We start from the raw sequence: 17,866 nt of genomic DNA on the forward strand, positions 1-17,866 counted from the left end.
AAGTTCACTTCGTTTTTCTCTTTTCTTACTTTCTCGTGCATATTTTTCTTTCCATCCAATCCATACGCCCCCCAATCCTAACAAGTAGATTGATTTGTTGATTTGTTTGTTTAGCTTGTTTGGATTTTTCCCCAAAATTCATCCTATATATCTTTATCACTTTATAACTTGCTCAGGTGGATGTGAACGTGATTATTGTATCAGTAATTAATTTGTCTTTGATCAAACATCTTTTTGTAAAGGCTAAAGCGAACAAAGAAACGAGACAACCGGATTAGCAATCTTGAAAAGGATCTGACAAAAGGCATATGCACCCTAGTCGCTGGCCACCGTTAATTCAGTTAAAAAGCCAAGATTGCATAGTAATTAAGTTACCAACTCTTTCTTTGAATCATGATATCACTCAACGACTATTTATTTCTTTTTATTAAAAATGAGTGACAATAGCTTCCGTCTCCAATGCACCAAAAATCAGGGAACTTACATATAGAGTGCAAGCATGCCCTGCTACTCTCCTGTTCTTTTATTTATTTATTTATTTTATTCCTTTTGCAAGACTAGGCAAAGCTTGAAAGTCAGCATTTGCAATTTAAAGATATGCTAATTTTGCCAATGATATGTGTAAGAGTCCTACTACTTGAAGAACTCCATGACCCAACAGTTACAAACGAAACACTCATATCTGATGCCACTAAATCCAGCCATAGTTGCCAAGGCTTCCAATTCTGGCTTTGTCCGTTCCTTCCCTCCCGGATTCTGAGTCATCATAACCACATCTAGTTCTGAATTGGCTTTCGAAGCCGCATTACTCTCGGGTAATACTGGAAGGACAGAATCAATCACAATTACTTTTCCATCATCCGGAATGGCTTTGTAACAGTTCTTTAATAGCTTCAAACAATGATCATCGCTCCAGTCATGAAGTATCCACTACAAAATTTGCAAGCTGTACCATTAATCTATTATCTCATTTGCGGGGTGGTTTACTCGTACTTTTTTTTTTTTTGGTTAGAAATGATTCAGCCATTACTCAATTTTGCTTATGAAGGAAATAAAAAATATATAAAATTATACAAATATAACTGCAAACGATACTCACCTTCATAAAAACGGTATCTCCTTTAGGAACACTTTTAAACATATCTCCCCCAACATGTTCAACGCCTGCTATGTTGAGTTGCCTTGTTAGTATAATTTAAACAGTTTAAAGTCCTATTAAGCAAACAATGCATGACATCGAGCATCAATTGTCAATTAAGTCAACTGAGATTTAACTTTGCAGATTATTTCTGCTTCAATCGATTCAATTATTTTTCTATGAGGTCCCATTCATGGTGTGATATGTGTGGAACAAACAATTAGCTGAGTATATATAGGCAGAAATCTTACCAGGGTAGGCCGGGGCATGTCGTATAACATGGGGCTGGTCGAAATTGATCCCCTTAATGGAAGGGTATTTGGAAGTGATGATGCGAAGGGTAACTCCAAGACCACCACCAACATCAACCAATTGGCTGAGGTGTTCAAAGCCCTTGTAGGCCTCCAGGATCTTCTTCATGACAATAGTGGTTTGATTCATCATTGCAGTATTGAAAATTTTGTTGAACCTTGGGTCCTTGCCTGGGTATTCAAACGCGTGCGTTCCATGGACCCTGTTAAATGGAATTCCTCCTTCAAGAATTGCATCCTTCAGTTGGCACCTAGCAGTGAATTCCAATGTAGGAATTATCACCTAACTTGTAGCGGATGAAAATTTCTTGAATAGTTTAGCCTTTTCACTTTTGTCTTATTTTTAATTATTTATATTTTTTTGGCATAATATGTAATTATTGGGACAACTATATTGGGATAGAAATGTCAAATGTTGGGACAGATTGTTGAAAAGAAGTATTTTTCTTTCAATTAATATGTATATTGTTACCGTTTGAACTCTGTACCTGAAATTAGATTGTTATTTCAATCCAGCCAAGAAAAGTAGAGAGAAAGGTAAAAAGAAAGTGGAAACACACCAGCTATCAAGAAAGATCTTGTCCTGAACCAAGGACACCAAAGGAGCCAATGAAACACCGTCTTCATTTCTAATGAAGAATTTGGTCACAGGCGTCAAACTATAGAGCCTCTGCGGGGAATCACCCTGTTCAACAACAGCCAGAGAGCAGGCAAGAACGCTGTGGCTGGCTAGAAGTCTAAGTATGCTGTCCAGCATCATGGGCGCATCTGGGTTCTGGGTTGGTAAGTGAGCTCCTATCTCTTGCGGGGATAGCTTGGCATCTGGACCAGCTTTCGCTATGATCTCAAAGATTTCCAGCTGAATTGCCGCATGTAAAGACATTGGCAACGCAGTGGAATTGACAAGTTGCATGGCACATGAAAAACTTTCTTCATCTTGCTCTGAATGGTCGTTGTTGCCATGAAACTGGGTTTCTACTGAATATCCCATTGAATTGCACAGGCTTTTCTGCCCGATGAAACTCTGGTGTGATAGACTTAAAAGATCGATATTGGAATTGAAAGGTGCATGCCCCGTTGTCTGGGATTTCCAATAAATAGTGTAAAGCCAAAACAATTTTCCAAAGAATGGTCATAAAGGGGACCCATCACGGACTCACGCGCCTCAATATTTTCCCTATAAAAATTACAAATGAACCACAGTGATGACGTAGAGCCGTAGAAGGGTGGTCGTTTGGAGTTAGCGGCACCACGCCGTCTATTCACCCAAACGTCAGCTACTCAGAGATAATTCAGATTTGTCCATTATTTCAACCGTCTCATTTTTATTTAAATTATGTTTTTTAAAACATTTAATATTTTTATTTCCTATATACTTTCTTTATTTCAAATTAATGTTCATTTTCATTTTTATCAATTGTAAAAAATAAAATGTCTCAAAAGAATACTATCAGGAAAACCTTATTGTATTTAACAATGAAAATATAAAAAGACTATTTATAGAGATAATTCATCTTAATCCTACTTATAATGTAAATAAAGTAAATAAGGTAGTATTCTAATTCTAAACTTTCTTGGAGTGCAAGTTAAAGAAAAAGACAAAAAAGAAAGATTACATAAGGAAATAATTATACAAATAAAATAAAAGATCCTAAATTAATTCTCTTTTACTCCTCTCAAGTTGGAGTATGAAAATTGGAAATGCCCAACTTGCCCAATAAAGCTTGAAATCGCCCCCGACCAAGTGCTTTGGTGAATATGCTTGCCAATTGATTTTGAGATGAAATTAGTTAGGGTAATAAAATTTTGGACTAAATATGATTGAAATGGTAGTTTATTTCAATATGCTTGGTGTGCTCATGAAAAACTGAATTAGCTGCAATATGTAGTACTACCCAACTGTCACAAAATAAAGAAATTGGATATGGATATGATACTCCCAAATCAAATAGGAGTTGAAGAAGCCAAACAATCTCATTTGCAATAAAAGATCCTTGATAGGTAAATGTAAATAATGAATAATCTAATGGAGAATTCTAAAGACGACAAACACGGTGCTCCCTCTATTTGGGAAAGCTCTAAGGAATCTTCATGTAGACTTCCTCTTCAAGATTGCCATACAAAAAGGCATTCTTGACATTTCATTGATGGAGTTCCCAAATGCGCATTGAAACAAGCGATCATGAGATAAGATAATCTGCAAATGAGATGTCTCAATGTGACGTGTCTGTAGCCTAATGATGTATAATCCAAGGGTGTGTGGCCTTCGAGTGTTAGGCGTTCTCGTATAAGACCTTCTGGGGTGTGTCTCTCTTGTACGAGGCCTTCAGGTTTACGGACATTTCGATCGAGACTCTCTGGTGTCTAGCCCATGGGTATGTGGTCTAGGTGTGCACAACACTCTCGTGCACAACCATTTAAGGTGCACCTATAGTGCACGTGCCCTCCCAAGGTGCAAATTGAATATGCGTGATTCACGAGCTAGAGGCTCTCGAGTATGTGTAGTCCATGCATGTTTTCCTTTCATGTGCTACCCATGCGCCTGCTTTCTGGCCGCACTGCATGTGCATGTTCCAAGTATAAGCGGCTATGTTACATGCAGCCCCTTGTCATAAGGGTACAATCTGTGTGACCCACTATCGTGAGGGTCGTGTCCACTCACACTTCTAGCCTGCGAGCTCTTGGTGAACACAACCTACGCGCACTCCTTACGCATGCACCGGCACTCAAGTGTGCAGTCTTCTCACGTTCTTACTACTCATGCACGATCTTGGTGCATCAGGTTGGTGTGCCAGGATTATCGATCCATGTTGTGCTACAAGGCTCATCTAGGTGTGCCCTGCCTGTGCGACTTAGCTCTACAAGTGTGTGGGGTGTTTAAAAACCCCTAATTGATGGTGGCTTGACATTAGTTGACGATGGGACTCCAAGTAATGTTACCCGAAGGTTTTGATTTGTGTCTCTATGGCATGTGCAGCACAAGTGTGTATTGCTGGTTTGAGCCCTCCATTAAGTTGAACTAGTCATGGATTCGTGAACTGTGACATTCTCCCCCACTTGATTTAAGCAATACCCTCATTGCCTCGTGGTCTTTCTCTACCTCAAGTCTTCTTCAAGGTCCCCATTAGCTTCGTGGGTTTGTTTAAGACAACTCCTCATTGGTTGTCTTGGGAACACTTCCAATTTTGGATGTATTCGATCGTGCGCATGTCTAGCTTAATGCAATACCTGCCGGAGAAAGTACCACTTCAATTCCAAGAAAATACTTTAGTTTGCCAAGATCCTTTATGTGAAAATTTGCATCCAAATAATGTTTCAGCTTATAAATGTGATCGAAATTGTTCCCTATTATGATGGCATCATCAACATATATGAGAATTGCAACCCATTCATCAAATCCTCCAAGTACAATCTTTAAAATCTCCGAGTAAGCAATTTTCAAATCTTTCAAGTACAATCTTCAAAATCTCCAAGTAAGCATTTTCAAATCCTTCAGATACAATATTCAAAGTCTCCGAGTAAGTAATTTTCAAATCGTCTTGGTGTAATCTTCAAAATCTTTGAGTAAGCATTGGATCCAAGATTGGAAATCCCCGAAATGGATATCTAGTTTTTCTATCGATCCATTGATGAATCCTTAGATCTAAGATTAGAAATCTTCGAAATTGACATCAAGTTTTGCTATCGATCCATCCATGAGTCTTTAGATCTAAGATTGAAAATCCCCGAAATTGACATCAAGTTTTGCTATCGATCCATACATGAACAATGCGAGATGTACAAATAATTAGCTCTAAGTGAAACAAAGATCAAGCCTGGATGATCAGATGGATGCTAATAGAATGGGGATTTAGAATCAATTGTGATGTTTTGCACATTCGCAACTGGCATGAAACCCTCCTAAACAGCAAATGGCTATTCTCAAACATATATAATGCATGACAATGTACAAATCAGAATTTAATCCCTTTTGTTAATTTTTCTAAACACAGAATCATTCCATTTCAAATGCATATCAAACCTTACCTTAGTTGCTCACACAACTGCAAACTTGAAACCATGTTTGATGTAGACTTATTAAATCAGAATTGGAGCCACATATATTTTACCTCAATTACTCCTTGAAGCGTAAACTCATTTATATCTCAAATGTGTAAAAATAACCAACTCGCCAGAATATATTGCATGCATAGCAAGACATATCAAATTATGTAAACCACAATATAAGAGTGGTCCTCCCTAGAAAATATCAAAATAATCATCCAATGATCAGCCAATGGTATAACAAATCACGTGTAGCATCAAAATAGTTGACGAAAACAAATCATGCATGACGCCGAAGCAGCCAACAAAGAACAAATTACGTAGTGCCGAAATAGCTAACGAAAAACAAATGATGTGCGACACCAAAGCAACCGACGAAAAACAAATCACATATGGTGCTGAAGCAACCGACAGAGAACAAATCATGAGGAAAAGACATCACTCTACCACAACTAGATCAATGCTATGGTTTAAAAGAAAAGAGCTCAGTTAGGAACCTGCTCTAATATCATGAAAAATAAAATGTCCCAAGAATGGAATCAAGAAAATCTTGTTTAATTTAACAATGAAACATAAAGAGACTATTTATAGAGATAGTCTATCCTAAACTTACTTGTAACGCAAATAAAGTAAATAAGGAAGTATTCTAAGCCTAAACTTCTTTGGAGTGTAAATAAAGTAAAAAGATAATAATGAAAGATTAAAAAAGAAAATAATATGTGAAAATAAAATACAAGATCCTAAGTTAAGTCTTCTTAAAATCAAAACAAAAATAATTTAGACTACTATTTATTATAATATTGTTTGTAAATTAAAATTCAAAATATAACTTTTGTAATATTTAAATTGCAAACTTTAGAAATTTTATTTTTTGAGAAATTTTAATTTCACAAAATATCATAAAAACTTATTATCAAAATTAATTGATTTTGATAAAAAAAAATGTGAATATTCAATTTGAATGGGAGAGAATTTTTTTTTTGAAGAGTGGGAGAGAATGTTTTTAAATAACTTTTTACGATTTCCTTAATATAAAAACTATAGTTTTAAAAAATTAAAAATTTAATTTTTAATCTTTATGAAAGTCAAATATAGACAAAAAATTAAAGACGAAGAGAGTGACTATTTTCTAAAGCTTAAATCGGTCCTTTCTTACACTCAAGAATTTGGTTTAATAATAAGCGCAAATATTTTCGTATAAAAAAAACAAATCCCTATCCCGATTAATTTATTTATAGACACTTATGTATTATAACAAATTCGTTCATCAGAACCGGGAAGCATGATTCTTGTCAAGTCAAGTCACCTCAATTACATGAGTACGCCAGTCCATTAACGGTGCTTTATTAATTTGGAGACGAAAGTCCTGGGGTTTAATTGAAATGCCGGGCATGCTTTAAGTAAGGACAAAACAATGCTAAAGTTTAATCAACAAATAAATAGACAAAGGGAAATGCATGCTGCTTTCGTCAGTACGTTGGAAAATTTCAGTAAATTTGAACTTTAGTGGTAGGAAAGTCTAGCCGTCGTCGACTTAATTTAGTGCTAGGAATTTTTACTTCAATTTAAATTTAATAATTAGATGAGAATCTGTTTGGGTTAGTAGGATTAGGAAAGCATGTGTTGTAGCCTTCAACTAAACAATAATAAAGTAATTGCACAACAAGCATTATTCTATTTTATCCTTTCCTGTTCTTTTGCTAGCTAATTGATAACTCTATTATATAGAGTTATCATGTTATATTTTGTTTGATAAAATGATTAAGTCTTTGAATTTAGGTAAAAATTCTAAATTTTTTTTTCTTTAATTAATTATTGTCTGATTGAGCTAATTTACTTCAAAAGTTATTTTAGTTCATTTGTATGGTAAAAATGTCTATTTTTAGCTATAACTGAATTAGTTCTTATGTTTTTAAGATTATCAAAACAGAAAGGGTCAAGAGGCAAAGAATTGTACAAATTAGCCAAGTGCAGACTTCACCAAATATGTTACGATATTTCAGACATAACTTGAGTTACAGAATTCCAATCAATGTGATTTTTAGACCATTAGAAAGCTAAGAGGAAGTTCTACAACTTTCACGTAATCATGTCACCCAGTTCAGATTATAACATGATCAAAATCGCGTTAGAAGTAGCCAAACTGTAGTAGCTCTGCACTAGGCAACTTGAAGAGCCAAGAATATATGTTCCCCACACAAGTCAGAAAGTTTGGCGCCGCAACACCAAACTAGCCTCAGCACTAAGGTAAACAGAAGGTTTGGCACCATAGCACCAACACGAACTTAAAACATCTCAGCCTTCAATTTTTTTTATCAAATGGCTATAATAGAGGTATAAAAGGTAGATTTTTTGTTCAAAAAAACGAAGGTGGAGAAATGTTTTGGGGAGAAAAGGAAGCTTTCTACAAGAGAGGAAAGGGGGAGAAATCATGAAAGATTGGGTTCCATCAGCTACAACAGCTCATTTCTTGCACTTGTTTTCTCTTTCTCTCTCTACCTTTTATTGTTGAAATGATTTATATTTAGAGTATATTAAACTTTGCTATAAATAAGATGAGCTAAGTAGCTTTTATCTAGGATTTTGGTGGATTTATACATATAACTTCAATTAATTGTTGCTCTTTTAATTATTTTGAATGGGTGTGTTGATGCTTATTCAAATTAGAAATTTATTGACCATTGATTGCTTGATCACCAATTGAATGAGTGTGGTATCTAGATAAGGCTTGACAAAGTTAATTTAGATTATACTTAGGTTTGGATAATATGTGTTCATATCACTTAAAAATTAAGCGCCCTAATTAGTAACTAGGGTAGACATATGCCTAAATACCACATATAGTCTAAATAGAAATTGTGCCTAAAGAACCCAGTTTAATTAAATTCTATAAACATATAGGGACCTAATTAATCTAGGCAATTGTACGAACACCTAGACATAGGATTGTACAAGCATTAGGATTTTGGACTAGCATAAACCCCCTATTGAATTAAGTAATTAGAGAAATAATAATCCAAGTGAAATGTTGAATGAAACCATAATCCTAGACTTTAGTCCATTGAATATTCATTAAATTCTACTTGCAATCTTTAGTTTAATTTTCGATAGTTAAGTTTAAGATTTATTTTAATTCTTAAATCTTGATTTGCTTGGATAAAATTGGTTTGTTTTAATGTTAGTATTTAGCAACAATTATTACACATACTACCTTGAGAAACGATACTTTCTTATTGCTATATTACTTGTTACGGCACATGCACTTGTGTGTGTAAAAATACCAACACTAACTAGCTAGACAAAACCTCAACCCAAGTATTTGAAACTTAAGAGCTAATTTTTCAAAATGGTGTAAGAATGGATCTACTTGGACTCCATGACCTAAAAGTTATGAACAAAACACTCATATATGATGCAAGCAGGAGTAAGCAGAATTTAGTCAAAATCAATTTAATCGAATTAATCGATGAAATTCAATTACTATGAGTTAGTTAATTTGGATAAGTTGATTAAGTCGAGTCGATTGGATCAAAAAATTTTGAAGTCGATTAATCAACTTTGGATTTAATTTTTTTCTTACATGTATGCACTCATACAAATTTTCTATACTTATATATGAATAAAGGGTTCAGATTTAGTCATCAAGAAATCAAAAAACAAAAAATAAAATTCAAGTAATTAATAACTATATTCAAATTTTTAATAAAAAATTAATTTATATATAATTTAGTAATGTTACTATAGTATAATATTTAACAATATACTTTATAGAGTATACTTATTAATATATTAATATAACATATATTAAAAAGTAATATATACTATATATTACTATATGTTAACAATATATTATATTAATATTATAGTACAGTATATACATTAAAAATATATACTAATATATAGTATAGTAATATATATTAAAAATTTATACTAACAATATAGCAAAACATTAAAAAGTATTAAATTATATTAGTATTATACCATTCAATTACATACGATGATGAAATAGGATAAAATTCAATTACATATATTAATAACCCATCTTCTATATAATTTGTAGATTTCATATTTGAAATCTTAAAAAAATTATGATTTAAAAAAATAAAAATTAATTAATTTTTTTTCCAAAACAAGTTATATTAATCATAAAACAAGTACAATGTCAACAATTTTTCAGGAAAACTTATTAAATAAATTTAGAAAGTTTGGTTAACGGTTAACGATTGAAGGGTGAAATTCGATCAGTTCAATTAAAATTCTAAAAAAAGTTGATTAAGTTGAATAATTACCAAATTAATTGAGTTAACCAAATACTCACACTCTTATTGCAGATCAAGAGCTAGGAAAGGAGTTTGTTGATAAGCTGATATGGAAAGGTACCGCTAGCAGTAGATATATCCCCACTAGTTTTTGCAAATCAGTGCTGGTCAATAGTGGTACTTTGGTAGGAGTTTGGAGAAAATTATGGGCTGGGCCGTGCCTTTTTCAAAGTTGAGGTCTCTTCGTCTGGTAGTTGTTGAAGGGTCGTCTCCGGTCAAAGATGCTCTTGCAAGTAAAAGGATAGTGAGCGAGGTGGCAACTGTGTGTTTGCTTTGCCGTAGAGAGAAAGAATAACGGTATGCCACCTTTTCTTTTTGTGTCCAAACACTTGGTTAATTTGGGAAATGTGGTGTAATTTTAAAACCTGCAATGGAGAATTCACTATGAGCCTTTTGCTTTTTTTGAGAGCTGGTTGAGTTTTGGTGGTTGTATTAACAATGACATGATGTGGAAAATGGCGTTTTATGCTATTATATAGACCATATGTATTATTAGAAATGATGTAATTTTTAAGGGCAAGGAATGGGATGGGGTCCAACTTTTTGAACTAATTAAGGTTAGAATGGTTTGTTGGGTTAATGTGAAATGGCCTTGTCTTAATATTTCAATTGAGGACTTGGTGAGATGTTCTATAACAAGAATAAACCCAATTGTATGGAAAGCAAATAGAGGTGTTGTGGAATGGTCTAGACCAGAAGAGGGTTGGTTTAAGTTTGACACGGATGATGCCTCCAAAGACAATCCCAATGAAGTTGGGATCACGGGGAATATTCTCTGTGATGAGGCAGGTACGATTCTAGCCTTATTTTCTAAATCCGTTGGGTATGCTGATGCTCATCTCGAGAACTTCTTCCGGTTAAGGAGGCTGTAAATATTTATGCGGCCTCCATTTGGTGTTCTACTAATTTAGGTATTGAATGTGACTCTCTCAATATGATTAATTGGGTGCTAAACTTAGAGAACGTACTTTGGAGAATGAGGAAAGTTGTCATCCAAATTTCTAATATCCTTAGTAGAGTACCTTTATGGGTTATCAAACATATTCCAAGATCAGCTAACCATGAGGTCGACAACTTAGCCAAAATTGGGGTGCAAAGAACAAGTGACTTCTTGTGAGTTAATTATGAAAGCAGAGGTGAGTGACTAGTGTTGCTTTGTATTTACTTGTTTGTTCCTGACTGTTCCTTGTGCAGGGTGGTCGGTTTTGACGTACAGTCTTTTGGTGGCATGTGTTTGGCTTCTTATGATTTTGTCCTGTGCTTTGGGGTGGTTGGGGTTTCCTTTTGTACAGGTTGTGGATTTTGGGGAAGGGAGGTTTCTTACCTCCAGGTGGTGTTTGGTCCTTCTGGACTCCCACTTGAAGGAGGTTATAGATGATCTGCGTCTTTTGTAATTTGCAAATTTCATATTGGAATGAAGTTCAGCTTTTCAAAAGAAAATGCAATTAAATCCAACTTTAGTGGTCAAGGCCTCAAATTCTGATTTAGTCGGTTCCTTCCGTCCTGTATACTGAGTCATCACCACGTCTAATTCCAAATTGGCTTTTGAAGCCACATTAGTCTCGGTAACAATTGGCAAGACAGCATCAATCACAAGTACTTTTCCATTATCTGGAATGACTTTGCAACAAATTTTCAACAGCTCGAACAATGATCATCACCACAAAATTTGCAAGTTATTTCATTACTGTACTATCCAATTTCTTAAAGCATTTTATTGACTAAAAAAATTAAATATATTCATTCCAACGAAGGAAGGCCAGAATATTGCATGACTTATATTAAGCATTTCCAAATTGTATACAGTTTAATATATATATATATATATATCATATAATATATATATATAATTGGACTGTTGAAGGGAAAAGAGAGTCTGTTATTATTTTTATTTTTTTATTTNATTGAGTTTTATATTATATATATATATATATATATATATATATATATATATAATTGGACTGTTGAAGGGAAAAGAGAGTCTGTTATTATTTTTATTTTTTTTTTCAAGTGTGATCGATCATCTATTTTAATCTGTTTTTTTTAACATATTCTAAATTTGTCTCAAGTTTATTAAAAATTAAGTTTTGACTTATGAAACAATTTTAGGATGGAGAGAAATAAATTTCGATTTAAGAAACAATTTTATAATTGAGAGTATGATGGAAATATATTAATATCCCGCAACGTCAGATTCACCACAAAATTTCTTTTCACATTGCTCTCTCCTTTATCCTTTAATCAAAATCAAATCTAAAAAACTTGAGGCTCGTTAAAAGCATAAATCTACCTTGGCTGGTGGTCGATCTTCGCCGAAGAACTCTCATTCTATCTTCCTCTCGTTTTTCTCCAACTTCCTACCGACTGAAATACTCAAAATTCCCCAAAAGCCTCAAACTCGAAAACTTTAGCCTTTTGTGTGTTTTTTGTTCCTAGGGCTTGCATGTTGTGTAGTCTGTTGCGTGTGTTACTTAATGCTAGAGGAAGGGGTTTTTCTTCCCTTCAATCCCAACCCTTAGGGGAAAGAGGAATCATATTTATTCGATTCTCTTTCCTGTTTTTTGTTCATTATATTTTTGTTCTTTTATATTTTTTTTATGAGATTTTTTAGGATCGAATCTACAAGAGATCTTATCCTTGTTTCCTTTTCTTTTTCCATATTTTTAAGTTTTTTTTCAATTTTGTCTTTTTTGTAATTATTGATTTTTTATTATTATTTTTGTTTTTTTTTTCATTATATCAAATTTATTATAATTTAAACCGTCGAACTCAAAAACTAATTAGTCCATTAAGCCCTAATTAGCCCAATCTTGACCCAAATAAAACAAACTTAGAAACTTTACTCAAACTCAGTCTTATCAATAAAACTTCCCAAAACCAATGTATAGGGGAAAAGGGATCAGTGACACCTGAATGCATCCAGCAGAGCAATCAGGTCACTGAGGCATCTGACTACAACCCAAGATCTCACAAGTCTTTTGGATCAGGTCCCTTGGTTCTCTGTACCTTTTATGATTTTACAGTTCCAAGCCATTAATCAGAAGATATCATACATCCTACAAATCATGTCCAAAGAGAACCATCATGACATCTTCTCTGCTCTATAGCAGCAGTAGCTCTCGCTGATAATCAATCTCAAAGAATCTGAAGCTCAAAATTTCTGCACAATCACATGATGACATTCTTCTCTGAAGTTTGCTTTTACCAATAAAATAATAGAACAAGAAAATAAACAAGATTCTGCCACGATGACCGAACCATCATCTTCATATGTTGGATTTGTGATTCTGAAAGGTGCAAAAGCAATCAACCCAAGAACCGGCACCCAATACCACAGAACAAGAACGTTTGACCCATTAATCTGTTCTAGGAGGGGGAAGCAAAAAGCAAACATGCATTTGCTCCTCCAAAACCAAAAGAATTGGACAATACAGCTCTAACCGGCATTTCCTTTGAAGCAATCAAAGGCATGGAAGCATTGCTAAATATGGGATCTGGTTTAGTGACATTAAATATATATATATATATATATAGATATATCTTCATCAATACAAGGCTTATTCAATACAAACTATCAATACATTTCTTATTCGATACATACTATTAAATCACTTATATGATATAAGAGTCCAACTACTTGAAGAACTCTATGACCCAGAAGTTACAAACAGAACACTCATAACTGATGCCAGCGAATCCAGCTTTAGTTGCCAAGGCTTCGAATTCTGGTTTGGTCCGTTCCTTCCCTCCTGGAGAATGAGTCATCATAAGCACATCCATCATCGAAGTGCCTCTCACAAAAGCATTAGCCTCGGGTACAATCGGGAGGACAGCATCAGCCACTATAACTTTTCCATCATCTGGTATGGCATTGTAACAATTCTTCAACAGCTTCAAACAATGTTCATCGCTCCAATCATGAAGTATCCACTACAAAATTTTTTGCAAGTTAATTATGTCATTAATTTGTTAGCTCATATTTCAGCTTCTACTTTTCTGCAACTTTTGATGAAGCAAAAAACAAAAAAATTGAACAAGGAATGCAATAATCAAAAGTGAAAATGGACTAATAATTGATGATTTTTGGTGAAGAGATGATTGAATCTGTAACTCACAGTTGCATACGAGGGGAAAAAATTGTCTACAAATGATATCTTACCTTCATGAAAATGGCATCTCCTTTAGGAACACTTTTAAACATATCTCCCCCTACATGTTCAACGCCTGTAATTTTTTGTTGATTGTCCTGTTAGTGCACAGGCAGAATATACCAAAGCAAGTAGAAAAAACATGCCATTTGGTATCAATTATGAAATGTATTTGATGAAATTAACTGAAATCCCAAAATGCAGAAACCAAATTTAAGCTTAAAAGTGGTTTTTGAAACAATTTGCAATTTCAAACGATTCAGTTATCTTTCTTTTAAACACAAAATTACAAGATTCGCTGCCTATTTATGGTGTCATATTTGTAATACACAGGACTAATGCAATTGCGTTAAATTGGACGAACGAGGAAGGGAATGCATTAGGAACAATTAGCTAAGCATTTTACTTTCACATTCTGGATTGAGGTAAGATGTTACCAGGATAGGCCGGGGCATGTTGTATAACATGAGGCAAGTCAAAATTAATACCCCTAATAGAGGGGTACTTGGGAAGTGATAATGCTGAGAGTGACTCCTAGACCACCGCCAACATCAACCACTCGGTTGAGCTGCTCAAAACCCTTGCAAGTCTCCAGGATCTTCTTCACGATTATAGTCGTGTGATTGATCATTGCAGTATTGAAAACTTGATTGAACCTTGGGTCCTTGCCAGGGTATTCAAATACGTGTGTTCCATGGACTCTGTCAAATGGAATTCCTCCTTCCAGAATTGCATCCTTCAGCTGGGACCTAGCCGTACATTAATACATATGAGAATCAACAATGCATTGAATAAAAAATAGATTTAAAGTAATATTTTACATATATACTTCACCCTCTTCGCCATAAGTTTTAATGCTCTATTTGAGAATCACGCTACATGAAATACGCACATATTAGCTATTGAAAAACCAAAACATTAGAAGTTCAGCTGCCAATAATTGAAAATATATTCCGAATCTCAACTGACCCTGCGGACAATAAAGTTCCAAGTAGACAAGAAACAGAGCAGAAGTTAATGGAGGACTAAGAACAATGGCTTCATCTAGTCAAGAAAGGAAGAGAGAGAGAGAGAAGAAACACACCAACTATCAAGGAAGACCTTGTCCTGAAGCAAGGACATCAGGGGGCCTAATGATACACCATCTTCATTTGGAACAAAGAATTTGGAAACAGGCGTCAAACTATAGAGCCTCTGAGGATTGTTACCCTGTTCATCATCAGCTACAGAGCAACCAACAATATTATGGCTGGCTAAAACTCTAAGTAGGCGGTCCATCATCGACGGCGCGTCTGGATTCTTGGTACGTAACTGGGCTGCTATCTCCTTTGGGGAGAGCTTGGCATCTGGACCCGCTTTGGCTATAATCTCAAAGAGTTGAAGCTGAATGGCTGCATGCATAGACATGGGCAGCGCATTAGAGGTGACAATCTGAATGGCATATGAAAAGCTTTCTTGATTCTGCTCCGCCGAGGATTCCATTGGACTGCAAAGCTTCTTTTTTTTTTCTCTCACTGAAATTAAGTTGGATCTGGGGAATTGTGAAGGGTGACAGATAAAAATGGAGGGCGACTCTCACCGTAAGTTTGGAATGACTATGATAGCTAGTGGCCTAATGCCAGTGCACACTTTCCTCCAAAAGCAACAAAAGATAATTGAGAGAGTGGCCAATGAAAAGACAGGCTGCGTGATTTTGCTTGGCGCCAAAAGTTACGCCGGAACCAGGTTTATGTAGGCCACTGCCAAGGCCATTCCATTACAGTGTTTGAGAATTGAAATGTGCCTATCTGCACGTGATACAATAATATATGTAGTGATAATTGTGTTTATTATGTTTTTTATTTTATAATTTTTTTAAATAAGAATTAAAGTCAATCAATATATTAAAAATTACATATATAAAATGTTATAATCAATAGTAAAAAATGTAAAACAATGTTATGACAATTTGTAATGTTGTATATTGATTGTTTAGTTTGATTACAAAAAGCAATGTCTATAAATAAAATTAAGTATAAGATTTTGACAAAGCTCCACAAAAGATGTACTGTTTTACGTCTTTTGAAGTAGTGTGTTAATGTTTTGTTTGTACTCTAAGCATAAATAAAAAAAATAGTGATAATATACAATAAAACATAAAGCTTTGTGACTAAACAATTATTTAAAAGTAATAGTAGTTGATATTGGGCTTGAAACCATAGAACTTCATATTAAGGATATTGGGCATTTTGCTTGAAATTATAGCATTACAAATCAAGGATAATTAATTAAGCAGTGGATATCAAATAGATATCACGACATATCAAAGACATCAAGCGTTATAATTGGAACTATAACACCTTAGGTCAAGGAGATCAAGCATTATACTTGGAAACATAACACTAAATCAAGAATATAATTAAGCAGCGTCAAAGATGTAGATATCCCATATTGTCTGGGTTGTTTATTGAATTTTGAAAAAGATAATAAATAATAAGATATAAATAAAAAGAGATAAATATGAAAAGGATAAAGATTTTTTTTTAAGTGGGGGAGGGGGGATTCGAACCTTATTGATTATACATCAACCAATGAGCCAAATGCTCGACATATGAAAAGGATAAGGATACATGTACAGCAATCCTAATCTTAAATGAATGGGAAATCTGAAAAGAGATTAAGTTAGGTTGAATTAAAACTCAAGAAACCAATTCAAAAAGGAATATAACACATTGGTTATAAATATAATTGACCATCAGTGTCAAAAAAACACAGAAACTGAAAGGTGAATATAGAGAAAAAAAAATAGTTCTTGAGTTCTTGGGTTCTTAAAGTGTGCTTGGTTGGAGGGAACAGAATAGCGATTCCTCCGCTATTCTCATTTCTGAGATAAAATTGCATTTAGTCGGAATAGTCATTTCCAATACTCCCTTGGTAATGGTTATTATGAATTGTTGAATATAAGAAAAGAAGTTGATTAGACAAAAATCCCCTTTTACAATTTAAAAAATTATCATATAAAATAATACTAAACCTATTTTTTTCTCTCTTTTCCTCACTCCTTCTATTTCTAAAGCACGGAACACACAATTTTTTACTTCATTTTCAAAAAAAAAAATTAAATATTATTTAATATATTAATATTATTTAACTATAATAAATATTATAAAAAATATTATTTAATATTATTATTTGAGTATAATAAATGTAACAAAGAATATTATTTAATTAGTATTATTTAAATTTAATGAAGAATATATTTTGTCTTTTAATATTAAATATTATTTAATTATAATAAAGGTTTAATTATATCCTAATACAAAATATTATTAAATTATAATAAAAATATATTTGTATTTTGGTGAAAATATTATTTAATTATAGTAAAAGGTATTTTGATTTTATTACTTGGAATATCTTTATCCTTTAACAAAATAAATTCTTTAATTTTAATAAAAGGTATTTTTATCATTTATCACTTTTTCCTTAATTATTCATAAAACTATTCTTGTCAACCGATCATTGGAATAAATCATAATACTAATTTCTATCTTATTCCATTCTCATGAACCAAACTATATAATAGCTATTTATTCCTTATTCTATTCCTACATAATAACGATTCTATTACTCATTTATTCCATTTTGCGAACCAAACGTACACTTAGATTTGAATTTCTTTTTGATCTAGAAGAATCAATTTCGTATGCTTAGAAACTATTTTGATTAAAGGGAGAAATAAAAAAAAAAGAGTGTTCTAGTTTCTTGAATAAGGTTTAGAGAAGTGCTCCTCATTCCTAGTAGTTCATGCGTGGTATTTGGATTTGTAGTTTGGTTTTCATTTTGGGTTTTTCAAAACAATTAGGTAAGTTTCTTTTTACATGATTTTATTATTTATTTATTTATTAGTCTTTAAAAAATAGAAGT

The 17,866-nt window shown here is 33.5% G+C and overlaps 1 protein-coding gene and 1 pseudogene across 2 annotated transcripts; both read right to left on the minus strand.

The window, feature by feature from the left end:
- On the minus strand, positions 455 to 2,492 carry LOC18589881 (caffeic acid 3-O-methyltransferase). Of its 2 annotated transcripts, none has more exons than XM_018127045.1 (4): positions 2,010 to 2,492; positions 1,390 to 1,700; positions 1,100 to 1,164; positions 455 to 930 (listed from the first exon to the last, which is right to left on the minus strand). In XM_018127045.1, exons 1-4 carry the CDS (start codon positions 2,438 to 2,440, stop codon positions 634 to 636), a joined length of 1,104 nt encoding a protein of 367 aa, XP_017982534.1. In that variant the 5' UTR covers positions 2,441 to 2,492; the 3' UTR covers positions 455 to 633. The 2 variants fall into 2 exon arrangements, with proteins under 2 accessions (XP_017982534.1, XP_017982533.1); XM_018127044.1 differs by having other exon boundaries at positions 1,100 to 1,167.
- LOC18589883 lies at positions 13,362 to 15,500 on the minus strand (annotated as a pseudogene).

Source organism: Theobroma cacao, chromosome 9, assembly GCF_000208745.1.
Source record: "Theobroma cacao cultivar B97-61/B2 chromosome 9, Criollo_cocoa_genome_V2, whole genome shotgun sequence".
In the NCBI taxonomy this organism is placed as follows: Eukaryota; Viridiplantae; Streptophyta; class Magnoliopsida; order Malvales; family Malvaceae; genus Theobroma; species Theobroma cacao.